Source organism: Muscardinus avellanarius (assembly GCF_963383645.1).
Source record: "Muscardinus avellanarius genome assembly, chromosome: 15".
NCBI classification, from domain to species: domain Eukaryota; kingdom Metazoa; phylum Chordata; class Mammalia; order Rodentia; family Gliridae; genus Muscardinus; species Muscardinus avellanarius.
Genome location: NC_137801.1, coordinates 65,411,188 through 65,438,995, shown reverse-complemented (window position 1 = coordinate 65,438,995; position 27,808 = coordinate 65,411,188). Strand labels below are relative to the sequence as shown.

At 46.6% G+C, this 27,808-nt stretch overlaps 1 protein-coding gene across 1 annotated transcript in view; it reads left to right on the top strand.

The window, feature by feature from the left end:
• TGFA (transforming growth factor alpha) overlaps positions 1 to 27,808 on the top strand; it is a gene marked incomplete at both ends in the record, with an annotated part of 106,309 nt that overhangs the window by 15,708 nt on the left and 62,793 nt on the right. Inside the window, one exon of the mRNA XM_080711388.1 lies at positions 25,115 to 25,168. Within this exon, the coding sequence (XP_080567514.1) occupies positions 25,115 to 25,168 (54 nt within the window). The remainder of the gene's footprint in view (positions 1 to 25,114; positions 25,169 to 27,808) is intronic.

Below are 27,808 nucleotides of genomic sequence, written 5' to 3'. Positions count from 1 at the left end.
GGAGACATTACTACTGACAGCGTAGAAATCCAGAGGATTATCAGAAACTACTTTGAAAAACTATACTCCAACAAAATGGAAAACCTGGAGGAAATCGACAACTTCCTAGATAAATACAACCTTCCTAAACTGAGTCAAGAAGATATAGAACACTTAAACCAACCAATAACAATTAAAGAGATTGAAACAGCAATAAAGAGCTTACCATCAAAGAAAAGCCCAGGACCAGATGGTTTCCCAAGTGAATTCTATAAAACCTTTATAGGAGAACTAATCCCAATACTACTCAAACTATTTCGGGAAATAGAAAAAACCGGGACTCTCCCAAATACATTCTATGAAGCCAACATCACACTAATACCCAAACCGAATAAAGACAGTTCAAGGAAGGAAAACTACAGGCCTATATCTCTGATGAACTTGGATGCAAAACTATTAAACAAAATACTAGCAACACGCATTCAAAACCACATCAAGAAAATCATTCACCATGACCAGGTAGGGTTCATCCCAGGGATGCAAGGCTGGTTCAATATACGAAAATCAATCCATGTAATTCATCATATAAACAGAATCAAAGACAAAAACCACATGATCATCTCAATAGATGCTGAAAAAGCATTTGATAAAATTCAACATCCATTTATGATAAAAACACTGCAGAGAATTGGAATAGAAGGAACATATCTCAACATTATTAAGGCAATCTACAATAAGCCCACTGCCAACATCATATTAAATGGGGAAAAACTTCAAGAATTCCCCCTAAAAACTGGAACGAGACAAGGATGTCCACTATCACCACTTCTCTTCAATATAGTACTAGAGACTCTAGCCAGAGCAATAAGGCAAGAAAAGGAAATCAAAGGAGTACAAATAGGAAAAGAAGAACTCAAGCTTTCACTATTTGCAGATGACATGATACTATACTTAGAAAACCCAACAAACTCAACCAAAAGGCTTATAGAACTGATCAACAAATTCAGCAAGGTATCTGGATACAAAATCAATCTTAAAAAATCAGAAGCTTTCCTGTACACCAACCATAAATCCACTGAAAAAGAAATTCAGAAAACACTTCCACTCAGGATCTCCCACAAAAAAATAAAATACCTAGGAATAAACTTGACCAAGGAGGTAAAAGATCTCTACAAAGAAAATTATAAAACACTGAAAAAAGAAATCGAAGAAGATCTTAGAAGATGGAAAGACCTTCCATGTTCATGGATTGGCAGAATAAATATTATTAAAATGGCCATACTCCCAAAACTGATCTACAGATTTAATGCAATGCCCATTAAACTACCAAGATCATTCCTCACAGACATAGAAAAATCAGTCCTTAAATTTATCTGGAATAACAAAAAGCCCAGAATAGCCAAGGTAGTTCTCAGCAACAAAAACCACGCAGGAGGAATCACAATACCTGACTTTAAACTATACTACAAAGCCATTGTAATAAAAACAGCATGGTACTGGCAAAAGAACAGATATATAGACCAATGGAGCAGAATAGAAGACCCAGAAACAAGTCCACACACTTTCAGCCAATTGATTTTTGACAAAGGGGCCAAAAACATACACTGGAAAAAAGATAGCCTCTTTAACAAATGGTGTTGGCAAAACTGGTTAACCATATGCAGAAAATTGGATGTTAATCCCACTTTTTCACCCTGTACAAAAGTCAACTCACGATGGATCAAAGACTTGGAAATTAAACCAGAGACTTTGAAGCTCCTTGAAGAGGGCATAGGTCCAACACTACAACACATAGGCACAGACAAACATTTCCTCAACAAGACCCCAAAAGCACAACAAATTAAAAGGAGAATCAATACATGGGATTGCATGAAACTGAAGAGCTTCTGTTCAGCAAAGGAAACTATCAAGATTCTCAATCGAGAGCCAACAGAATGGGAGAAGATTTTTGCCACCTACACCACTGATAGAGGACTAATATCTAGAATATACAGAGAACTCAAGAAACTCAACACTAAGAAAACAAAACATCCAATAACAAAATGGGCAAATGAACTAAATAGACACTTCACAAAAGAAGAAATTCAAATGGCCAATAAATGCATGAAAAAATGCTCAACATCACTGGCAATCAGAGAGATGCAAATCAAAACTACCCTGAGATTTCACCTAACTCCAACTAGAATGGCCATCATTCAAAACACAAACAACAACAGATGCTGGCGAGGATGTGGAGAAGTGGGAACTCTAAGACATTGTTGGTGGGATTGCAAATTAGTGCAACCACTTTGGAAAACAGTATGGAGAATCCTCAGAAGAATGGGAACAAATCTACCATTTGATCCAGCAATACCACTGTTGGGTATCTACCCAAAAGAAAAGAAACCAAACTATCAAACTAATGCATGTGTATCTATGTTCATAGCTGCACAATTCACCATAGCCAAACTATGGAACCAGCCAAGATGTCCATCAACAGATGAATGGATTACAAAACTGTGGGATATGTACACAATGGAATTTTACTCAGCCATCAAAAAAAACTCAATTACATCATTTTCAGGGAAATGGATGGAGCTGGAGGACATTATGCTAAGTGAGATTAGTCAGGCACAAAAAATAAGAAATCAGATGCTTTCCCTAATATGTGAGAGTTAGGGAGAAATGGGTCATAGGAGGAACTCTTGGAAGAGCATCAGTAACTTTTAACTCTGTTTACATTGTCTTTGGATATACAATATTTTTTTATTTTTTAAGGGAGTTTATTTACCCTTTTGTTGCCTGTGCCATTGAAATCATATCCAAGAAATCACTTCCAATTTCAATGTTGTGAGGTTTTATGACCCAGATTTTCTTCTAAAAGCTGATAGTATTAAGATTTATATTTAGGTCCTTTATCTATTTTGAGTTAATATTTGTATATGTGTTAGGTAAGGGTCCAATTTTATTATTTTTCATTTATTATTATTTTTCAACAATATTTAGTTAAAAGACTAGTATTTCCTCCACCAAAAGTTCATGGAAACCTTGTCAAAAATAACTTGACAATGTATGGAAGAATTTATCTCTAGGCTTTTATTTAGCTCCAATGGTTTATATATCTGCCTTTAGAACAGTACTACACTGTTTCAATTATTGTAGCTTTATATGGTTTGAAATCAGAAAATATACATCTTCTAGCTTTGTTCTTCTTTGAGACTGTTTTGGGTATCTAGAGCCCATATTCCATATCAGGATAGATTTTTTTTCTGAAAAATAAATAAATAAATGTATGATAGTTTCACCTAAAAAAAAAAAGAAAAAAAATATTCTCTGGTAAGAAAGAAAGCAAAAAGAAATATTAAAATATTATCTTTAAGTCATCAAAAGTTTGGTACCAGACAAATGAAACTGTTATGTGAGATTATCAATGTTAATATTGTATAAATTGCTATAATACTAGATGTCAACCACTAAGCCAAGCGTGGGAAGGAGGGATGGGGAGGGAATGGGGTGGGGATCGGGTAGGGGCTAACTGGGCGATGTGTGCATGTATGTCTACAAAAGTATCTTATTTATACCACTATGATGTATGAATACATTGCACCAATAAAAAATAAATTAAAAAAAAAAAAACAAAAAAAACAAAAAAAAAAAAAAAAAAAAAAAAAAAAAAAGAAAAGATATCTGTTGTTTAATCTCCAGTATTTGGGGGGAGTTCGAGCTATCTTTCTATTATTGATTTCTAGTTCAATTTCATTGTGTCAACAGTTAAATGATTTTTACTTTTTTAAATTTGTGAAGATGTGTTTTATGGTTCAGAGATATGTTCTACCTTGGTGAACATTCCATGGAAGCTTGAGGGGAATGTGAATTCGATGGTTGGATGACATCCTCTATAGACGTTCTTTATATCCAGTTAATTGACAGCATTGTTGAGTTCAACTGTGTCTTTACTGATTTCTGCCTGCCAGATGTGATCATTTCTGATAGGGGTGTTAAAATCTCTACCTATCAGAGAATTCATCTATTTCCCTTTGTAGTTCTATTACTTTTTTGCCTCATGGATTTCGGCCCCGTTGTTAAGAGCATGTACACATTAAGGATTGTGTGAGGTCATCATCCTTTAATGATTCAAAAGCTATGTCATAGTCTATCAGTGTCTGAAAGTCTTCACTCATAAACCATTTATTCCATGATTACCTGTGAATAGGAAGTTCCAGTAAGTTGATTGTTCCTGACTTAAACAGAACTTTTTTTTTCTTTTTGTGATACTGAGAATAGAACCCAGAGGCATTCTACCTCTGAGTTACAACCACAGCCCTAGTTTATTTAAACAGAACTCTGTTCTATTCCGACTTTCTTTGTGAAGGAAAAAGAAGAATAAAGGGCATTTCTCCAATTTCCTGGACTAATGCTCTTTTAGGGTCAAGATAGGGAGACCTTCTATTGAGGCCATGATTTCAAATAAGTTCTTTTTTGAATCTCTGTTGTGGAACCAACTAACTGACTGGTTACGCATCAGTGAACTACTTGAAAGTTAAGAGATTTACACTTAGGAAAACAACATCAATTCATTATGTAATGTGAACTTATTTTCTTGTCAAGGGCCTCTTTTCCCATACTGGGCAATGAGGAAAAATAAACATCCCAGTCCTTTCAACTAACTTGTATATTTTTAATTTCAGATAAAAGACAGGTGGTTTTCTTTTAACAGTAAGAACAGGGTATGTGAAATACCACAGCTGTCATTCCTTGTAGGATGTATCTAAGTAATCAATCTTTGTGAACCATATTTAATGTAACACTTGCTTCTCAATTTACCCAGAGTGGTTATTCTGTTTACTTAATGCCTATTATAGAGCCAATGAGATGAATCACAAAAATAATATGTCATCCCAAAGTGAGGGATGCTATTTATTTATTTAGGTTGTTTGATGGGGTGTTCACTTCAGTAGACATATGAGCATGTCAGATACTCTGCTGGATCTGGTGATATTAATGCAAAGAGACCAACCCCTTACCCTTAGCCCCTGAATTTCTCCTAGACAGAGGCAGAAGCAGACACAGTATTTTTTTTTTATGAAAGGTCATGTGATATGCAAGAGGGACCCAAAAGAAGTGGTCCTGGTATAACAGAACAAGGGTTCCTTTGGTAGATAATGCCCAACACTTAGAAAGGCATGAGCACACAGTAAGTTTCTTAAGCTTCTTGTGTGATGTGCAAATCCCTGTAACCCATATAGCAGTTTGATGTTATAGAGTGAGTATCCTAATTTCATAGATGAGGAAGCTGGGGCACAAAGATGTTAGGTAAGTTGTCCAAGTTCCCACAGCCGGTGAATGGCAGAATCAGGATTCACATCCAGGGCCCCTGCCTGCAGTCCTAGCCACCCCGCCATTCTGACTCTGTTTCGGCCTAGGAGGGCTGTGCACGCTGAGCTGTCTGGAGTTTTTCATGTGTGGGAGTGTCATTGTGTGGCAGACACAGGGCTGTATGTAATGAGGCTTGCAGACAGCCGCTCCCCTACATATTTACCATATTGAGAATAATCCCCACGCAGATCCTTGCCATGCTGTCTCAAAAGCAAAACCACTACTTCCCAATGCCATGGAATACCAGAAAGGAAGCAGCATGGTCCGAGAGCTGTTTTCCTCCTTCAGTGGAGCTCAGAGGTCAGATGGCAGATAATCACTTGGGGCCTGTTACATGACATATTTTATCGTGACCAGGGAGCTTATAATAAATTCGTTAAGGGGGAGCCCATTTGCATTTCTGCCACACATTTTTTAAAAAGGTGCTTGTTTTAATGGGTGATCTCTTCTATTGGGTCTCTCCCCTAATGGGTAAATGCCCGGAGGTCTCAGAGCATGTGACCTGCAGCCTCTGAGGCGCTCTGCGGGGGCGAGAGCCCCACCCCCACCCCCAGCCAAGGTTCACCCCAAATAACAGCGAAGACAGAGCAGTCTTTAACACTCTTAAACTTGCGCGTTTAGTTCTTCACAGCCCAACTAAAGATAGAACCGACATTAGCACATTTGTTAATACCTGCCTCACTTTTAGACTCTTGGCCCCCAACTTTAGCGATGAGATGCACCCACAGAAAGCACAGGCATTTCTCTTGACTTGATAGAGAGCAGACAAGAGCAAAAGAGCATCTGAAGTCTCACTTGTCTGTAGGAACATCGTTCTAATGGCCGTGTTTATTTTAATTGGGTCTCAGTGAGTTCCTGAGGGCTTCGCTAAGTTGCTGAGGCTGACCTTGAACCTGAGATCCTCCTGTCTCAGTCCCCCAGGTACTGGGATTACAGGCATTTGCTGCCTCAACTAGTTTAGAAGCATTTTTATATTTTTATTTTATTTTTTTAAAGGAGTTTTTAAAAAGACAGAAATACAGAAGACAGTCACAGCCCCATGCCATTCAGGAGTGCCGGGGGGGGGGGGTGTTTCAACCAAAATCACCATCAGAAGCATTTTTAATGGCATTTGTGCCTCTGAATAGATACTTCAGTATCTGATTAGAGACCAGATCCCTAAATGTTATAGAGAAGGGCCACGTGGTGGACATTCTACAAATTTTTGTTAAAGGTGTTTTATTTCTTCAGAGGAGAGCAAGAGTTGTACACATTGGCAAAGCATGTATTACACACGAGCCAGAGTGAGTTGGGTCTCTTAATAAATGAACTGAGAAATGTGGGCATTAAAAATCCGTATCTTAGTTAAAGGATCTTTTATTGGATGATCCTTTTTTAGAACAAGCACCGTCTTCCTTTCATTTGTTTGCAAATCTTAATCATTCACATTAGCTGGGTTTGGTGGCACACACTTGTAATCCCAGCATTCCGGAGGCTGAGTCAGGAGGATCCAAGTTCTCGGACAGCCTCAGCTACTTAGTGAGGCCCTTTGCAACTTATTGAGACCCTGTTTCAAAATAAAGAATAAAAAATAGGGCTGGGGGTATAGCTCAGGGATAGAATGCCCCTGGGTTCCATCCCCAGTACTGGAAAAAAAAAATCATTCACATCTCTGGTTTGCTTAAAGTAGTATGCATCTACTTCAGAGGCAAGACAAATAAACAACAAAAAAGTTGACTCTCTTTGCACAGACTCTCCTATGCACACAGCCCATTCTGCTGGTCCATGGGGGAGGAAGAGGTGATGTTCTCTGGAGCCAGAAACTCAACTGTCTCCTGGGATTTAAACACATAGACAGCTCCCTATAAAAATACTCTTGCTTTCAGAGGAGAGGGCCTCCCTATAAAAATACTCTTGCTTTCAGAGCAGAGGGCCTCCCTCCTTGTATTTCCACAGGTGTTTTACGCCTTGCATTATGGGCTCCTCGGGTCTTCCTTTGGGGTCTCTTCATCTCTGATGACCTGCTCTCTAACACTTCTTCCTTGTCTGGTTGATGCATTTAGTTGTAACATTCAGCAGGAGAGGGGTTAAGGTTTACCCTTTGGGAACAGAACAGTCCCTTTGAGTTGAAAATTTTCACTTCCTGTCATTGAACCCAAGGATGACAATCTGTGCGAAGCTAATGAATGGTTAACTAGAAAGAGCTGGGGAAATAAGCCTGACTTCGCAAGAGGAGAGGAAATCACCACCATGCCTCAGCATTCACGGAGGAGTTCCTCCCTTCCACAAGCAGGGCCAGCACTTTCTAGCTGGTTTTGGTGCCTCTGTGGGAGGAACCGCCTGCAGAGGGGGAGGATTCTGCTCCAAGTGGGGGTCTCTTCTTAGGTCAAGGATGGAGGTGGGCTGCGAGAGGACTCAGACAGCTTATCTCAGCTCCCAGCCTTGAGAATTGATCTGCATGGGGGTTATGTTTTTTTGTTTTATCCCAGAAAACAGGATCTGAACTGCATCTTCCCTTGCACCTACTTCCTTGAACAAGGCCGGCACCCACTGCCCCTGGGAATGGGGGGTCAGGCTGGCGGGGAACTGGTCCTCATGGTCGTGGTCTACTTCCTCAAGGTGGTTCTGGCTCAGCTGAGGATGCCCCTGGAGGCTGTGACATCTGACTTCACTGGGAGCAGAGCAGGAGTGGATGAGTGGCCTCCCTGTTGGGCCCTGAAGATAGTCACAAACTTTTGTAGAAAAGCATGTGTAGGCTCCCAGATCGTTAGAAATCACGAAAGCAGTCAGGGCTGTGTGGGACTGCCTAGCCAAGTGCCGCCCTTGGTTTCCTTCATCTCAGCTTCTTGCATAGATGGCTCATGCAGCGTTTTCACCTGGCTGTCTATCACCTGATGTACTGTTTTTGGAGGCTTCACAGGGAGGAATTTTCCAAAACTCTGGGGCTTCATTTATATAGAAACGTTGGGTTTGGGGAGATGGACAAATCAGTGTGAATAGCTATTGATATCCTTTCCTACTGTCTATCTTATGTTAGAGAGAAAAAGAATCCCCCAGTCATTTCATATGCATATCAACAGGTGCTTCTGGGTGACCTTTTGCTCTACTGATGATAATTCTATTTGGGTACGAGAGGTGGTGTGTGCACACATGTATGTGTTTCATCTGGAGGTTTCATTTCCTACTTGGTGGACTTTATCTCAGCTTCCCTCTCGTGCCTGTTTTTACCTACTGCAGTAATGTTCTATGGCTGACCTAATTATGTTTTTATTGATGACACATAATTTACCCCCAGAGTCTCTCTTCTCATCCACTTTTCTTTCTTCCCCTCTCTGTCTCTCATTCCCAGAACGTTATTGGCAAAAGAAGCAGATTTTTTTTTTAGCAGAAATAGTTTCATATCTGGGAAATAGTTTCCCACTATTATAAGTGGGAAATAATTTCATCTCCAGGGCCAATTTTAATCATGTGGAAGTGGCTGCTTAGAAGGAATTGGTGGGTGCCTTTAAGTTCAGTGGTAGATAATGCTGGGATTAATTAATAATGTCTGCTGTGGGTTCTGTACAGAGGTGTTGGCATGTGTGTCATCTATTTGCATTCCTGCCTGAGATGATGAGCCATTTTTCTTAAGAATGAAAAAAAAGATAGGTTTCCAAAAAGTGAAGATGTCCTTATTTATGTGGCTTCTATTTCAGGCCTTTTTATTATTATTTTTAAAAAGTGCTTGGGCGTTTAAAAGGTGGTCTGAAAACCTAATGTCATAGCCATGTAGAAGTACTACTGAACCCTTTTAGACAAGATCAGCGTCCCAGCAAGACAAGGAGGCTGTGAAGGTGTGGACCGGTATATCCTGTCATCCCTCACGACCTCCATGGCATTTTCCTCCCCTCAAAGTAAGAAGCAGGACCGAGTACAGACTATGCTGGAACACGGATCTCTGCATTGATGTTTAAATCTGCCGATCTTGGGCCCTCATTGAGTTATTAGCAGTAGTGTTCTAGTTGCCTCCTAGTTAGGAGCACAGACTTCTACCTCTTTTAGGGGGAAGAACTCCTTTCCCGAGAGGGTATGTGATCTGTCATAGTGCTGCAGCCCCGGCCTTCTCAGCATCATTATACTACATCAGTGGGGAATATCACCCAATAAGTTCTCTTCCATAGACACTGTGGGGGACATAAAGGAAAATTCTAGGCTGTGCCCTTGAGGGGGTGCTGCAGAGGCCATGCACTAGACCCCAGGAGCCACCGAGCATCATCCTGTGCCTTGGTCATAGGTCCACACTGAGCCTAGTTGCTCCACCCCTACTGGGTCCTCCCCCTCTGAGCCTGTGACACTGCAGGCCAGGCCTCGGGTGGCAGCGCCAGGCGCAGTGCTGAGCAGCATGAGGTACAAGCTTCCAGAAAGCCTTGGGCGCGGCCTTTTTTCTTGGTCTGGAGGCTAACTCGTCTGGGTGTTTTATGTGTGTCTCGAGATAAGCCTCACTTTTTCATAGACTGGGACTTCCAGTTTCTTCCCGCCTGAGGATGGCTAGGGACAAAGCCTTTGTTCAAGTTGGTAGCATCCTGAAGTATCTCAGGAGTAGTAGGCAAACTTTGGAAGGGACTGCTTTTTGCCCCTTACAGGAACTGCCTGGCAGGTGTGGCTTGAAAGGAGCTGAATTCATTCAGCAAGCATGTATTGAGAACTGTTTCTATGTGTCAGATGCTGTTCTGGACACTGAGGATACAGTGAAGCAGAAGACACTCCCGCTTGGTCCCAAGGAGGCAGAAAATAAATAAATGTAGAATCAAACATTGGTTTGTGTCTGGCAGTGCTTTGAAAAGAGAGAAAGCTGAGAGGAGTTGTGCCATTTGCTCTGGACCTTGTTCTGGGTTTTTCAGAGGAGAAAACTGGACACTTAAAAAGCCCACCATACTCTCTGGGTCCTCTTCTGTGTGAAGTGTAAGAAGGGGCAGCAAGAGGAGGGGGAAGAGGTCCAGCAGCCGTGGCTTCATCTATGACGAAGGCCCTGTCTGCTTCCCTCCTGGGATCCCCTCTCTCCTATGTAGCTGGAGAGCCAAGAAGTGGGCTTAGCCACCCTCTGCTCACTCTAGCCTTCTGCCTCAGTCCCAAGCACACTGACAACAGTTAAAAACCATGCCGATAACTTCAGCCGAGAAGGAACAGGCCTCAGGTGCATTGTTTTAGGTGAGAAATCACACCAGCAAGGCCAACTGCCCTGAAACCCGGGTACTAGATGTTCTTGGTTATCCTGACTGTGCCCTTCAGCCTCCCTATTGGAAGTCTTCTCCTCTCTCCCTTCATCCCCCTTCCTGCTTTTCCCATGGCCCATTTCTGCTGGGATTGTGGTTTTCCTCTATTCTTCTCCTCTGACAGGCTCTCAGTTTGTGAGTGAGGCTTGGGGCTCGGGGTGGCCCAGCCCAGGGAGGTTAGCCACTGGCCAAGACCGGCCATTGCTTCTCCCTGGGAGCCACCATCAGTAGACAGCTGTGGAACTCAATCTTCCGATGCAGCCCACCACAGATGAGAGGTAACTGCGCTCTTACCCACTAAGATCTTGGCCAGGTGGAGTTCTTACTGATGGCCAAGCAGGCGTCTGTCTGTCTATCTTCACACTTAGCCAAGTCAGCAGAGCAGTGGTGGCCGAGAGCCGTGGTGCCCCTGGAAGGCTCGGGGTCTGCAGCTGGGCAGCGGCTCCTCTGCATTTCCAGAAAAGCCCAACGCAAGCTGCTCTGCCTTCCTAGGAGCAAGACATTTTCCTTGAACACAGGGAGTCCATGTGACCAGATAGTCCAGAATGTGGGGAGAAATAGTTCACCTCACATTGTTGTCGCCAGCTGTTTCTGTTATTGGTTTTACACTAGTAGAGTATTGTTTAGAGCAGTTTCAAGTTTAAAGAAAAATTGAGCAGAAAAGCACCAAGTTCCCATACGCGTCCTTACCCCACCCCCACACTATTTCCCTAAATACTAACATCTTGAATTGCTGTGTTATGTTTGTTAAGCCAATACTGGCACATTATTATTATCCTAAGTTAATATTATTTAACTTAAATTTGACATCAACCAAGGTCCCTAGTTTTCATTAGGGTACACACTGTTGTTGTAGATTATATGAGTCTAGACAGATTTCTAATGACCATTACAGTCCACCATTAGAGTCATAAAAAAAAATCCCCTGCCCTTCCCACCATGGTTCCCTCCCTCTTTGACCTCCTAGGCCCCTGGCAGCACTATTCTTTTTACTATCACTACGCATTTGCCTTTTCCAGAATGTCATATTGTTGAAATCACAGCAGATTTCCTTTTCCAGATTAGCTTCTTTCCTTTCTTGGACCTTATGCATTTAAGGTTCCTGTTTCTTTTATCAGTGAATATACCACGGTTTTGTTATCTACTCCTCTACTGAGGGATGTCTTGGTTGTGTCCATCCAGATTTGGGCAATTATGACTACAGCTGCTTTTAAACATTCACATATGGGTTTTTCTATGGACATTACTTTTCATCTCTTTTGGATAAATACCAAGCACTACTGCTGGACCGTATAAGAGGATGTATAGTTTTATAAGAAACTGTCTTCTAAGATGGCACTTCATCAGTTGGTTTTGATTCCAAAGCCAACTGCTTCACTTATTCTGAATAGGAATATTCTGAGACCCTTTCCACTGTGCTCTTTTCTGGGGCTTCAGGGTGGAGTGCCACCATCTTCATCCTTCTTCCCCTGGTCCTCCCATTTTCCTGCAGCTGAGCCTTCCCAGCAGAAAACATCCTCATCCCCCACTCCTTTTCCCCTTTGGTTCCTTGCTGCGGTCCTTCCCCCAACAAAGGCCACAGTGGTAAATATGGACAGGGCAAGAGCAGGCTTGGTTGGAGCTCTCTCCACCGTCTTCCCGGAGGAGAGCTGCGGCGTCTTCCCACACATAACATATGATTGCAACTAGATTTTTCTTTTCCCTTATAATGCTTTAGGACACTACCAAAAGGCATGTGAGGTTCTCCGTCTCCAAACCGCGTGTGGACAGCATGCCTCATTCCTTACTGGTTTGTCTCCAGAGTCAACAAGCGAGACTCTTCCCCCATGACTGAGCGTCCATGGCCAGCTTTGCTGCATGTGACCTTAAGAACCCATGGTGGATGGGGAAAACTCTTCAGGGCCCTAAAATGGGGCAATGGGCCGGGAGAAAGTCGAATGTCTCACCCTGTGTTCTCTGCCTCGGGCTTCTGAGTCTCCTCGAGACCCCCAACTATAGAACTCTGGGGTGGTTTTGTTTATGGCTGGTCAGCATTGTTCTTTGATAGCTGAACCTTGTGTTGTGAATATAAATGTGTTAGGTTAGTAAAGAGACAGGCACAGATAGAGGGACATAAGGACAGAGGGAAGAACTGTCAGGGGAGCAGCGTCCCGATTAAATGAGGGCAGGGTGGGTTCCCAGGGTCCACTGAGAGCTTCCCCAGACCATTTGCAAGGCTCTCTTGGGTGGCCATGCCAGTCCATGTAACTGCCAGCCAGTTCCATTTCCCCTGAGTTTTGGGCACCTCTGCCCAGGTGCAGCTGGAGCCCAAGTGGCCTGTGCTTGAAGGGACTTTACCTGCTGGGGTCCTCGAAGTCCCAACAGGGAGCCCATCAGCATCTGAAGCAGGAGGACAGAGTCCTGCACAATAGAGAAATTTAGCATTCCTGGCCCCACCCATTAAGTACCAGGAGTGCCCCCTAGTTGTTGTAACTACTGAAAAATGACCCTGCAGCTACCCAGGTGTCCCTGGACTGGCACAGCACAGGGGCGGGGGGGGGCAAGCTCTGGGTGAGGGGTGGTCTCCCAGCCCTGCCCTACTCCCAGACCTTCAACAGCTGGGTCCTGAACTCTTCACCCAAGCCTCTGTCACCTCCTCCCTGCTCTTCTTCTCCCCCACTTCAGCTCCCTCTCATCTGAGACCCCAGGAAGAGAACTTAGACATTTTTCCAGTCTGTAGTGTAATATGGGCTGAGACGTGCCGCACTATAAGAACTCAAGGGTATTTCCCCCTAAACTCATGAAAATTTGTAGCGCTGGGGAATCATTTCCTTCTCGATTTGACCTTGCTTCTTAATCACCCACCCTTATCTGGTCAAGACAGCTCTCCTGGTGATAAGCTTTGGCACAGTCCCCTCCCCCAAGCTGTCCCCACACCCAGGCTGATACTGCGTTGATCTGAGCCTCTGCCAAGTCACACTGGTATTTATGTTGGCCCAAACTCCAAGCCTTGCAATGCCGTCTACACATTGGTTCCGGGGTGTCCTGGGTATTGTGGAGCAGTGGGAAGGGATGAGTTTGTCATTTACATGCAGGAAATGGAACAGAGTTCAGGGATCGCAGACTTTTCTCTCCTCCCACTCTTACCCTACTTCCAAGCTGCGGGCCGCGAAGGTGTCTATACAGAGCCTTGCCACGGTTCAAGGGTGCACCTCGCTTGGTTGGGGATACTCAGAGGTTGACTCTGCTAGTCTGAGGTTTATACCAGCATAACTACTGCTGGTGTGGGCCCACAGGAAAGTGAGATGCTGCCAGTGGGCTACACTAATGGAATGGGGGCTTGTGGCATCCCCGTGGACTCCTGCAGAGCTGGAATTTGGTTCTTCTCTGTTTAGCTAGTCCATGCCTCTGAGCGCCTGGGCCCTGCAGGCAGAGCCATGGGGTCTTCCCTTCGGTCCCCAGCCTTGTCTCTGGCCCACTCTCCCAGCCCTTCTCCTCCCTCCCTTCGGGACTCTGAAAGTCAAGTCTAGCTTCCAGGTCACCTGGAGGCTCAGGTCGCCGTGTCGTCGGCTGGAGCAGGTTTTCAGGGCACCTCATCTTGGCACAGCATCTCTGCCATCTTGTTGCTCAGCCATGGGAGGGCCTGCTGGTGACTCAGCAGCTGGGGAACTCCAGGCACCCCAAGAAGGTGATACTCGCCCCATTGCCCTGCAGTTCCAGGAACTTGGATGGGGGAGCCAGCAGGAACAGGCCCCGAGGAAGAGGAAGTTTGACTCAGTACCCAGCCCTGGTCCAGGCCTTTGATAAGCTTCACCTCTGTGGAAGAGACCTGCTCCCTCCTGGCCAAAAAGGGTGTGGCAAAAATCTGCCCGGGTAGGAGAGGGCACAGGGCCTTCCTCCTCCCCAGGAGTCCCGATTAGCAAATTGATTCTTAGCCAAAGTGTGTTTCCCCTCTGCTGTTGGTTCTTTATAGGAGGGTCCTCTCAGACCAGCAGGTCAGTGGGTGGCCTTGTCCTCTCAGGCTCTGAAGTGGGTAAGAGGTTGGGACAGCAGAGGAAGATGTCCTTGTAACAGTGCAAGGTGTCACGTTGCACCAGGACAGTGCCAGTCTCCTCCTGTGGGTCTCTGTGGCTTTATTGGTTGGGGGATGTAGCTTAAAAGTAGAATGTCCCTGGGTTCAATCCCCAGACACACACACACACACACACACACACACACACACACACACACACACTTTTAACTTGCCATCAAACTGCATGGTGATATTGCAGGACATTTATAATGGAGTCAATGTAATGTTTTTCAAGAAATAGATTATTTTTCATAGGAAGAGTACACTATAGAAGTTGTGTGAGAAGTCCTAGGGATTGAAGCCAGGGGTACTCTGCCACTGAGCTACATCCCCAGTCCTTTTTTCTGATTAATTTTTATCGCTGCATTATAACTATACATCATATGGGATTCACGGTGATTTGTACACACACAAAGCAGTTGAATCAATTTAATTCCCTAGTGCCTCTCCTTTTCGTCCCTTCCTTCCTTCTCCTAATTCCTTCCTCTGTTCTTCTGGGCTCTAGAGAAGGGACTTTCAGTTCCTCCCTCTTTCTTCAGCACCTAGAACAGGGTCTGCCATGTCCTAGGTGCTCAGTAATGACAGGATGAAGGTAAAGCTTCAGGCGCGCTCCATCTTCACGGAAACCAGAAGGACTATAACCTAGAGCTGCCAGAAGAAAGGAGTGTGAGAAAAGAATTCTTGGGGAGCCTCTGGTTTCCCTGGGCCCCATCTGTGCACTCACTGCTCGCCGGCACCCCCCGCTGTCCCTTCAATTGGTGACTACTTAGAGAAATTCAGTTCAACCTAACAGAGCAGAAGGAGAGACCGAAAAGATGTGAAAACTTCCAACCACAAGGCAGAGTAAAATAAGAACCGCTCTGAGGCTTTGAGAGGTGAATTTGATCCCCATGGGTCAAGAAGGGGATGTGCCAAGTCGAGAGATCAGCATTTCAAAAATAATTTTGACAGACAATAATAATTTGTGGAATACAATGTGATGCTTTGATACATGTGTCCATGGTGGCATGACCAGATGGGGGTGATTAATATATCCATCAGGTTAAACATCTGAGACCAGCATAATATTAATAGTAATAACCATCCGTAATAGCAGCTGCCATGATATTTATTATGTGTCATTCAATATACTACAGGTTTCTCATGTATTCCTCGTTTATTCTTTTACAACAATCTTGTACAGAAGATGGATACCTTCTTCTATCCTTTTATAACAAAGGAAACCAAGGCTTGGGCAGGTAAATAAAAGTTAAAGACTAGAGCCAAGATCTGAGCGGTGGGAGCCCTGGGCTTGGAGCTGGATGAGCACCGAGCTGGGTGGGGACCGCCTGGGTGCAGCAGGGGGCAGGGCAGGTCTACATGTGCCTAACTGGGGCGGCGGGGGCGGGGGGGGGGGTTAGATGGAAGTAGGATCTGAGACCAGTATGTACTTTCAATCTCTGCCTCGGCCTCTGCACTGGGCTCTGTCTCTGGACTGGCTTGTGAGCTGTGCGGAGCACATGGGGAATTGGAAGGAAAGGAGTGAGAGGGTCCAGGGAGCCCACTCTGGCAGCAGAGGAAGCTAAAAAGGCTGTTGGCAGGAGAACCAATGGAGACTCTCGTGCTGGCCCAGGGAGAGATGCCGGACATGGATAGGGTGAACATCCACAGAGGCCGGGTGTACAGGACTTGGACTGGACTGGGTCAGTGAGGGAGGAGCTGACAGTGGCCGCTGGGTCCTCAGCCCCTCCCAGAACCCAGGAGGAGAGAGAGGAGAGGAGTGTATTTTAAACATGTGGCGAGGCTCAGGCCTGGGCCGAGTGGTGGGGCTGGAGATGTTCTTGGGGTGCAGAAGTAGGGGGAGTCTCTATGGGAATTAGGAGCAGTGCAGTGCCTCGGGGGGTGGGGGTGGCAGAGGTGACGCCAGCAGCCCGCCCTGGCCTGCCTTTGTTGTAGTGTGGAAGACTTGATTTCTCTTTGATAGTATAGATACTGTTGCTCAGACATCGTGAAGGCAAGTCACCGATGTCAGATATTTTTCATTTTATTTTATTTTATTTTTTTGCAGTGCTTGGAATGGAACCCAGGGGCATTATACCTCCAAGCTACACTCCCAGTGCTATTTTTTAGCCTTTTTAAAATTTTTTTCAAACAGAGTCTTACTGAGTTGCAAAGGGCCTCGCTAAGTGGCTGAGACTGTCCGCAAACCATGATCCTTTGGTCTCAGCCTCCCAAATGCTGGGATTACAAGCGTGCGCCACCATGCCCGGCTTTGAGATTTTTTTAAAAAATTTTCTCATGAACCAGGCATGGTGGCACATGCCTGTAATTCCATTATTTGTGAGGCTGAGATAGGAGGATTGCAGGTTCAAGGTCAGCCTCAAGAACTTAGTAAGACCCTCTTTCAAAATAAAGAGTAAAAAGAGCTAGGGTTGTAGCTTGGAGGTAGAATGCCCCTGGGTTCAATCCCTAGTATTAAAAAAAATTGCTCATAGTAGGTAGATACTCAATAAATATTTTATTAATAAACATAAGTAAATAGCAGTTTTTAGAACTCCAAAAGAGCCGGGCGTGGTGGCGCACGCTTGTAATCCCCGCTCTTGGGAGGCGGAGACAGGAGGATCGCGCAGGTTCGAAGCCAGCCACGCTGGCTTAAGAGACCCTGTTTCCAAATAAAAATATAAAAAAATAGGTCTGGGAGTGTAGCCCGGGGGCAGAAGGGTTTCCAGGAACCCCAGTGCCACAAAAATTAAAAAAACAGAACCCCAAAAGGTATACTGTTCCAAGGTCATTACCCTAGAGCATCAGGGGCCTGTGCCCCTTTGTTGAAGTCCTCTTTGTGTCAGAGGGAGGGCAGGGAGGGAGGACCATGACCACCTCCTCGTCTTGAACTTCTTGGAGGTGACAATGAAACCAGCCAAGGAGAAAAACTGGGACAAAGTACCAGCACCCACCATGGCTAGCAGCACTCACAACGGCCCAAGGACTTCCCATTTCTCCATCCTGTGCAGCCCTGTGAGGGGCTGCTCTCCTCATTCTACAGATGGACACAGAGGCGCCCCAAGGTTAGATCACGTAGCCAAGCTCACACCTAAGAAGTGGCAGAGCAGGATTTGAACCCAAGTCTGGTGGCAGAGCTCCTGTCTGCCCTGCCATGTCAAACCCAAGTCAGAACTAAAAACTGGTAGTGATTTGTGGTGAGATCCCCCCTCTGCCCATTTCTCCTGCCTCCCTGATCTTGAAGGTTCATTCTGAACAATTTCATTTTTCCAATTCTGAGATATTTTTAGATGGATACAGAAAATTCCTGGGGGCTTTCAGATAATGCTGGCCTATTTTCTGTGTTAGCACAATTGCAAGGTATTGCCTGAGGCTCAGGTTTGGCTTTTCTGCTTATGGCCACACCAGGGGTCCCCTAGGAAGGGCAGCTCAGTGTCCTAAGATCATGACCCTCATTGGCTGTAACTTTTGACTGTGTTAGCAAGACAACCTGAAGTTTGCATTGAAAATGTGAAAATGGGAAGTACCCTTTAAGATCTCATAGATCTTGGGATTATTGGTATAAACACCCAAGCTAAGCCAGGTGTTGGGCACATGCCTGTAATCACAGTACTTGGGAGGCTGAGACAGGAGAATTGCAGATATGAGGACCGCCTCAGCAATCAAACAAGGCTCTCCACAAGTTAGTGAGACCCTCCTAATAAAATAGGCCTTTGGATGGAGCTCAGAGGTGGAATACCCCTGTTCAGTCCTCAGTTGCACACACACACACACACACACACACACACACACTGCCTAAACTAAGTCGGAAAACAAAGAGCATACTCTAATTGAGACAATGTACACATAGCCATCATTTGCCTCTATCCAGGTGAGAAAAAGAGGATGTCATCTTTTCTTTCTTTCTTTTTTTTTTTGCGGGCCTGAAGATGGAACCCAGGGGCATTTGACCTCCGCGCTACACCCTGCCCTATTTTTTATTCTTTATTTGGAAACAGGGTCTCACTAAGTTGCAGAGAGCCTCACTGAGTAGCTGAGGCTGTCCGCGAACCACAATCCTCCAGTCTCAGCCTCCCGAATGCTGGGATTACAAGCGTGCGCCACCACGCCCGGCTGTATGTCATCCTTTCTAGTCGACCCGTGTTCTTTGGCTGGACTTCAGGAGTACACTGAAGCAAAATGGGACCAGCTGGGCCCTGTAACACATCTGACACTTACAAACTGGGGGGCCCTGGGCAAGTTACTTAACTCCCCACACCTCCACTTTCTTACCTCTAAAGTGAAACATAATAAAAGTTGACCATCTCTAGTCCAAAAACCTAAAATCCCAAATGCTCCAAAATCTGAAACATTTTTTCCTTCTTTTTTCTTTTTTTCTTTCTGATACTGGAGATTTTATTTTATGTTGAGACAGAGTTGCCCAGGTTGGCCTTGCACTTGCCATCCCCCTGCGTCAGCCTCCTGAGTCACAGGGATTATAGGCACAACCACCATGCTGGGTAAGAACTGAAACTTTTGGAGCACTGAGATGATGTCACAAATAGATTACACACCTGACATCACACAACAGGTCGCCATCAAAAGCGGGCCTACTAGAAATACTACATATGAATTTTGTGTTTAGACTTGGGTCTTCTCAAGATATCTCAATATGCATAGACAAATACTCCAAAATCTGGGGAAAAAAATCTGAAATCCAAAATACTTTTGGTCCCCAGCATTTTGGAGGAGGGATGCTCAGCCTGTTTAGTGCCTACTTCGTGCTTCACGCGTTAAATGAGAGGATGCGGGGTTCATAGTAAGCGTTCGAGCAAATGTTGCAGCTCCTGCTCCTAATCATGACATCAGTCATAATGATAATCTCACAACTGAATGTGAGGTGAGGCCTCCAGAGACCCTTCAGGCTCCCTCTGTCCCCCTGCCCCCGGTGCAGAAATGTCTTCCTGGTTTCCTTGCATGCTGACGTAGTTACGTTTGAGAACAGGTGTCAGGACCTACCTGGTTGGTGGGGGTTTGTAACTAAGAGCTGCCCCGCCCAGCGCCACCGGATTCTTGGCCGTTTGCAGCGGGACCTGCCACCTGAAACACAGCCTAGCCTTCTCAGATGGTTTCTCCATCAGCCTCTCTTCCTGGCCCACAGGGTCCAACCTGTGTTTTGGAATAGTACTCCCAAGGCTGGGACTGAGACAGGAAGAGCCCTCTGTCCCATGGGCCCATCTGCCCTAGGTGATTCATTCCCGTGTCACATATTTCTAAACTCCTCTCCTCACCATCCCCAGAGTTTTCCTAATCCTGTCTGGCCAGTTCCTCTACAGATTCCTCTGCAGTTTTACCTGATTCCTCTGGAACCCGTGTGTGTGTGCTGGCATCACTGGGAACAGAGCCAGAAATGAGCTGCCACCTGTTCCCAGGAGAGAGAGAAAGCACGGTTGTTCCTCAGTGAGGATGCCGCGTGGCTGCGTCTGTCCCAGTCTTCCAGATGGTCCCAGGGGCTCCTGGTACCTCTGTCCACCTGCGTCTTTCATTGGCCATATCTGCACTGCAGCACACTTCCTTCTTTTTAATATATTCTTGCCCTAAAGTCAGTATTTTCACCTGGATATCAACCTCTTAGATTTTAAAACTATTGATCAAACTGTACACTGGGACAAGTTTTACTATGCAGGTAAAATCCTGCAATGTTTGCCGATGAAACTTAAGTGTTGGGATATAAATTGTAAGGGAAAAAGATGCCTTGAACCTGTATTGGCAGGACTTGGGTTCTCTGTGGCCCTGCGTTGAGATGCAGGATTCCCACCCTCTAGGTACCACCCCCCACCTCCCAAGCTGTTGCTCATGACCCCCCGCCCAAGCACAGTAGAAGAGGAAGGAGACTGGCAGCCCCTGACAGTCCTTCTGCCCTACTCTCTAGCCCAGCTGCCGCTCCTTTGCCCTGTACCACTCTTCACCCAAAGGCCTTTCCTTGCCACGTCCTGGGAGCCCAGAGTCCTGCACCCCAAGGAAACTGCTGCAACCTCCCTCCAGCCTCCCCATACCTCTCAGAGCCTCGCCCTTCACCCAGAAAGCCCGGCTTAGGAACCGAGTGCTCGTGAGACATTGAACTCTTGATAGTCTAGAGGAACCCATGATGGTCCGGTGGAGTAGGAAGGAACCTGGAAGCAAAAATTAGCTACAGCAGAGGCCAGAGCAGGACACGGTCACCTCTGCCGGGTGGCCACCAAGTGGTGGGTAGTTGAGGACAGAGGGTATCCCATACCACAGACACACTCTGGGTCCCAGACCAGAGTTGCCAGTCCCATGCAGGAGCAAACAGCTATTGTGGGGCTTCCAGCCTTGGAGACGTGGGTGCCCAGCCCCTCTCCCTGGCTCTTTCTACTGGCATATCCGGGGTGACCCAGTGCCGTGAACCCCCAGAGTTGCTGGCTGGCGGCTCTCACTGCATCGTTTCTGTTGGAAGCTTTTGTCTGAGTTCCAAAAAGCTGGATTCTAGCATGGCAACCCTTGTCCTGCCTCCAAGGCAGGCCCGGGTCCTGGCGGCTGGGGGTGGGGATCAGGTTTTCATAAAGGTTTTCTTCTGTTATGTGTGGTTTTCCCCTCAACACCACCGCCTTCTTTTTCTGTTTGAAGTTTTTGGGATTTCCCACTGTAGAGCTCTGTCAACAGAAACGGGATGCTAGCGGGAGCAGCTAAAGGACGATTCCTGCCCCAGAGGGGAGCTGGCTGGGTGGCCCCCAAGCCCGCCTTCCCTTCCTGCCAGCTGATGGCAAGCAGATTTGAAACTCGGGAGAGACCTGTGGCCGCAGCCACCAGGCCTACATCTGACTGTGTCTCCCAAAGCCACGGTCTCTTTCTAAGACCTGTGGACTCTCCTGCTCATGAGCCGTGGAGCAGGCCAAGACCACGTTTTCCTAGAGGGCTTCACATGGCCCAGCTTTCCAAACACAGCTATTCAGCCAGAGTCCTGGACACCTGGGCTTAAGTGGATCCGGCAACCCCTCAGCAGGCCTTGCTCAGAGGTGCGGAGAATTTGGTAGGAGTGGGAAAATCTCAACGGGCAATGGTTGTGGCTTCCAAAAGAGAGAACAGAAGCCTCAACTGCCATCCCATTAAATCTGTCTTTTGAGATTGTGGGAGCTGAGGGTTGGGGACTCATAGCCGATAAATGCACACCTGCCAGTGTTTCCTGGCAGGCTGTGGAGTGGTGATTAAACACTCCCTTGGGCACGACCATGGGATACACTTGAGTTTGAATTGGGCTGCAATAGCTTGGGCAAATATCTTAGTTTCTGTAAGCCTCAGTTTCCTCTGAACAACTGGGTGTTTTCACGAGCTGGACGAGGGAGCAGAGAGGCTGAAAGGTGCCGAGGTCGTGGGTTAATTATGAGAACAAGGGAAATACATGCTGGGGCCCTGGGAAGAGGGAGGCGCGGTATGCCTAGCCCAGGGCCCTTCTAGGGAGCTCACTGTGCGGTGAGAAGAAAGCAGAGGCCCTGCTCTCCTTCAGAAGCCCCCCGCTGAGGCTGTGCATGAATCAGGACCGCAGAGGGAGGGCAGGACATGGAGAAGCTCTTTTCCATAGGAACACAAAGACATAGAAGGAGCTATTCTCATATTGTTCAGATTACAAGTAAAAAGTCAGTGGCTTTCATCTGTGGGGCATGGTAGCTTTGCAAACTTTAACCAGTTCGCACAATACCTTTGTGAGTTTGGCAGCTGAGAGCTTACCAGTGAGGAGCAGAGAGGGGAAAGCCAGTGGCCCCGAGGGAGCTGGTGTCTGTGCGGCTGAGGCCCACGTGGAGCCCGGGAGCTGTGCCGCATCTACCTAGACTGACGGGGTGCAGGCATGAGGATCGTTCATTAGCTCAGGGACAGTTGGTGAAAGGCTGGTCACACTGCCCTCTGAGAGCTATGCATGGCATCTCCCCTGCCACCCTTTGACAGGATGACGGGTCACTGGCTGACTTGAGCCCAGTCAGAACGTGACTGTTCCCAGCTCATGTGTGCAGCCACCAAGACCCTTCCTGGCTGCGGCAGGAATGTCTTGCTAGAACACTTGGCGTGTGCAGTCCAGATTTACCCTTTGAAATGTGTCTCTTCCAAAATTAGAGTCTGTGGGGCCTCCAGAAAGAACTGCACAAGAAAGGCATGTGATTTTACTCATTTTTCTTTCCTAACCCCTTTGCCTCACCCAATTCCAGCCCAAATATCTGGTATAGGACTCTGTGGCAGTGTTTGGAAAGCCCAGGCCTGGCCCCAGTACTAAAAGCAACAAGAAGCACTCATGTTTCTCATTTGGAAGGCTGGAAGCACAGTTGTGAGTGGGGTGCTCTATCTGTTCCAAGCATGTTTTCCTCTGGGAGCCAGGACCCCTGTGGCCACTCTCTGAGTGAAGAGAGACAGGAGCCCGCTCTGTTGGCCTGGTGGGGGGGGTCACACTGACCCTGTGCGATGGAGGAGGAGCAGACAGGATGGTTCTTGCTTTCTGTGTTGACTTGCTGCCCCTGCCTGGGGCCCCTCTGTGTGGCCACTGGGGCATCTTTCTGCATTTCAATTTTAAGAAGCTAATTTATGCTGATTGCAGAACTCAGAAGAGGTTCCCTTTTCATTGGAATTTTACTGCTCTGTTTCCAGGAACCTCTGGCACTATAATATGAGGGCACAGAAGGTCATCTGTTGGTGGTGGTGGGGGTCACGCACAGCCCCATACTCACACTGGCTCTGAGCATGAGGTTCGGAGCTCTGCAGTTGCGGTCTTGACGTCTGTAGGGTTTCTTCTTAGGATCTGTGTCTCATGAGGGAAGTCCAGCAGTACGACAGGATGTGCGCTGAATGGCTTGGGTGTGGCTCAGTGATGAAGTGCTTGCCTCACATGCTGAGGCCCTGGGTTCAAACCCCAGCGCTGTAAACACACAGAGTCAGTTGCATTGAACGCTTCCAGCCTTGGTTCCGATGGTCCTGCCTGCAGCCATCTCCTGACCCTCTGGGTGGGTCGTTGTTCCTGATGCACTCTGCCCCTGGCCACACAAAACCCTAGGGTTAGGTGCAAGTACCCCATGACATTGTGGGGCAGAGCATGGTGACAGATGCCATCGTCTGGGCTGGCAGCTCGGGGGCATGTTCAGTGGGCAATTAAAAAGGGGCAGTGTCTCTGCTTCCCTTGCTCCAGTACCCAGTACATTCTGGCATGGAGGACACACTGCCCTGGGGCATCACCCATCCACCTTGTCCCTGGGGAGAAGAGGCACTGTCTAGACTTCCCCACCCCTGGTCACAGTGGTCTAGCTGCTGCCTGGAGGGAAAATCTGGCAGTTCCTAGGTCCCTTGTACATTTTCACACTTTGCCACTGCAGCCCCTGTGTACTTTGAGGAGCTGTAATCACCCTGCAAGTACCCTTGTGCCCAGACAAGAGGCACACACAGCAAACCCAAAGCCATGAGACACGCAGCCAAGAGGGCATTGTTAACATCGCTGCATCCTATGCTGAAAAGTGACAAAAAGCCAGGCGTGGTGGCGCATGCTTGTAATCCCCGCACTTGGGAGGCAGAGACAGGAGGATCGCGCAGGTTCGAAGCCAGCCGCGCGCGCTGGCTTAGGAGACCCTGTTTCCAAGTAAAAAAAAAATGTAAAAATAGGTCTGGGAGTGTAGCCCGGAGGTCGAAGGGCTTCCAGGAACCCCAGTACCACCAAAAAAAAAAAAAAAGAAAGAAAGAAAGAAAAAAAGAAAAGTGACAAAAAAAAGTAACATCTCTTAAATATACTTTGAGAGTGGGAAAATGTGTATAAGGTATTTTAAACAACAAAAACAGCCGGGTGTGGTGGCGCACCCTTATAATCCCAGCATTTAGGAGGTGGAGACCAGAGAATCATGGTTCATGGACAGCCTCAGCTACTTAGCGAGGCTTTTTGCAACTCAGTGAGACCCTGTTTCAAAAAATAAAGAATAATAGCCAGGCGTGGTGGCGCACGCTTGTAATCCCCGCGCTTGGGAGGCAGAGACAGGAGGATTGCACAGGTTCGAAGCCAGCTGTGCACGCTGGCTTAGGAGACCCTGTTTCCAAATAAAAATGTAAAAATAGGTCTAGGAGTGTAGCCCGGGGGTAGAAGGGCTTCCAGGAACCCCAATACCAAAAATAAATAAATAAATAAAAATAAGTAAATAAATAAAATAAAGAATAAAAAAAGGCTGGGGATGTAGCACGGAAGTAGAATGCCTCTGGGTTCTATCCCTAGTACCACCAAAAAAAAAAAAAAAAAAAAAAAAACACCTCTAGAGGTAGAAAAAGACAAAGAGGCTAGGGCAGAAAGGAAACTGGTGACATCTTAGTGTTTCCTGTGGGTGCTTTTCAAACAAGGAGTCCCATGTTTTCATTTGACTCTGAGCCTCACAAAGGAGTCCTGTATGCTCACCCCTTGGTAAAAACACCCCACCTGTCTTTGCCCTCCAGAGGGCCTGTCCCCTGGTCCCCGCTGAAGCCGCTTGCCGAGCTGAGCGACACTCACTTCTGTTTCCCTCCGCAGGGATCGTGTTGGCTGTGTGCCAAGCCCTGGAGAACAGCACGTCCCCTCTGAGCGGTGAGTCGAGTCTCTCCGGGGTGCAGATGGGTGTGGTGTGCCGAAGGTCCTGGCCACCATGGGCCTGAGCCTTCGTGGCAGAGCCTCCCTGCTGGGCTTCTGCCCACGCGCACCTGCCTGTCCCCAGTCCTCCTTGACCTCCCTTCCCCTGTCCCCGCAGGCAGAGGAGAGCCCAGGCAGCCTTCACTGCAGGAGCTGGGCCTGCTCGCTGAGCCAGCCTGCTCCTGTCTCTTTGTAGCTGTCCCCACAGCCACCACGGCCCGGTGTGCTGGAGATGGCATCTGAGAGCTCCTTTTCCAGTTCACGTAACAATGAGATTCCTGAGCCCCTTGACCCCTTCATGGTCATTTGTGCTTGGTTTTCTGGTCTATGTTTTTTGGAATGCTAGTTTCCTTTTTTTTTCATTTTAAGAAATTCTAGGTCAGCCTTTTGGGGAACTGGGGAATCGTGGGTGTCAAAGTCCTCACTGTCACAGCACGAGGCTGATTACGGCTTGTTGCTGACGGCTTTTGTTTGTGTGCGTTGATACTTTTACATGATTAGTACTGATGATTGTGATTTCTGCTTTTTCGACTCGGGTTGGGAATATGCATTTTTTCATGTTGCTGGAAAGTGCTGAAATCAATCCTTTTAAACTGTCCCAGTGTTCCCTTAAAATGTGGGATTTAATTATGCATCGCCATTGGATACTGGTGACGTCTCTAGTTTTTTACATTACGATCCTGCCTCTTCCTGCTTAGAAGCTTTTCCTTCGTTTGGATTCTTTTCTCAGGATACATCTCCAGGAACAGGAATACATATATTTATGACTTTTGATAAGAACTGTCAAATAGGTTTCCAAGTGAACCATGCTGATCTGTACCAGCAATGCGTGAGCATGTGGTTTCACTATTCCCCTGTTCACATGGGGTATGTTTCCCTGACTTCTGCTGCATCTGCTACTCAGTAGCCCCCTGCTGTGTCTCCCTAGTAACTTCAGGGAGGAAGTGTATTTCTTATGCATTCATCAGTTCTGTAACTAACTGCACAGCATCCCTAGTACCTTGCTCTCTGTCCTTTCTAGACCTTTCTTCCATACCCACTGGAGGTGATGCTGCCCATCCTACTGGGTACCACCACTTCTGTGCCCCACAGCCCTCCCTTGGCACAGTTATCTTTGATGCAGTTGAACCCCTAAGGTGTCTAAACTACTTGGTGACCCACGATTACCCAGAATATCTCTCTTCCTTTGTTGGAGCTGGAGGTGGCAGGAGGGAGTTAGTGTGTCTGTCCCAAAGCCGTGCTTCTTCTAGAGAACAGGATCAACTAGAGTTTCCATGAAACAGTTCTCTCACTTTTGAATTACCTCCCATACCACAAAGGGCTCCAGTGTGCACGTATGGGGAGATGGGAGGAGAACTTAGTGACTACTAAGCTGTTCTCAGAATCTCCCCAAAACCCTTCCTAGGATACATCTACTCCAGGTACATCTTCAGCCCCTTCTACAGATAGACCAGGTGATCTGCCCAAACACTAGAACGTATGGCTAGCACAGCGGCACTGACATTCTGATATCATTTGATAGGTTGGCACATTCCTGAATGAGAACAGTGGAGCCAGAGAGCTATAGGAATAGTCAGAGGAAGCCTGGCCATTACCCAGGAGCATCACGGAGAGGAAACCACCAATTCCATGCGCCAGTCAAGGCTGATCCCGTGTGGCTCCCTTGCACTTGGGGAGAAAATCCATGATGTTATTTCTTGACGGTTGCCCTTGGTCTTTCTTGTTGAGATTTCCTTTTATCCTGTCTCTTAGACCCCCAACTCTGGAGGATAACAGATACCAGAGGCATAGGAACCCAGACTACCATCAGCAAATGTTTCCCAGACACTTACTTTGAATGGGACAGGGGCTGGGGGTGAGGGCCCTGGTACTGGGCCCACATGGTCTCAGTCTTTTAAAGTCCCTGGGCAAACTATTCATCAGGTTTCTGTTTGGATTCGCTGCCTCGGCTGTTGGACTTAACCCAGGAATGGCCTGTTAGACCCTTCACGGGACCACTCCGGTGGATTAGTAGAGAGGACGTGCAGAGCTGTGTTGGAGGGGAGCATAAAGCTGCCTTTGGGTTCTTGGAAGTAGAAACGCCACAGTGATCAGCTGGTGATGCTGTTGTAGACCCAGGATGGGGACGTGGTAACGTCAGCCTCTGCATCACAGCTTCTGCATCTGAGGAGTCAACCAACAGCAGGCCAAACATATTGGGGGAAAATTGCATCTGTACCGAACACACACAAGCTTTTTTACTCCCTAAACAATACAGTATAACACCTATTTACGTAACATTTACATTGTGTTAGGTATTATAAATAATTCGCTAATTATTTTTAGAGTATGCAGGAGGATGTGTGTAGGCTGTATACTAACTAATACTATGCCATTTTATACAAGGAATTGAACATCTGTGGATTTTATATCTGCAGGGTTGGGGAATGTCCTAGGACCAATCCCCCAGGGACACCAAGTAATGACTATTGAATTCTCTTGGAACTAGATACTACTTTATATTCAGGTTTTAACACTCTATTAGGTAGAACCCTATACAAAGAAGCAGGGTATCTCTTCCTTCCCTCCAGGAGCCTACCCTACAAGCAAGTGGAGAAC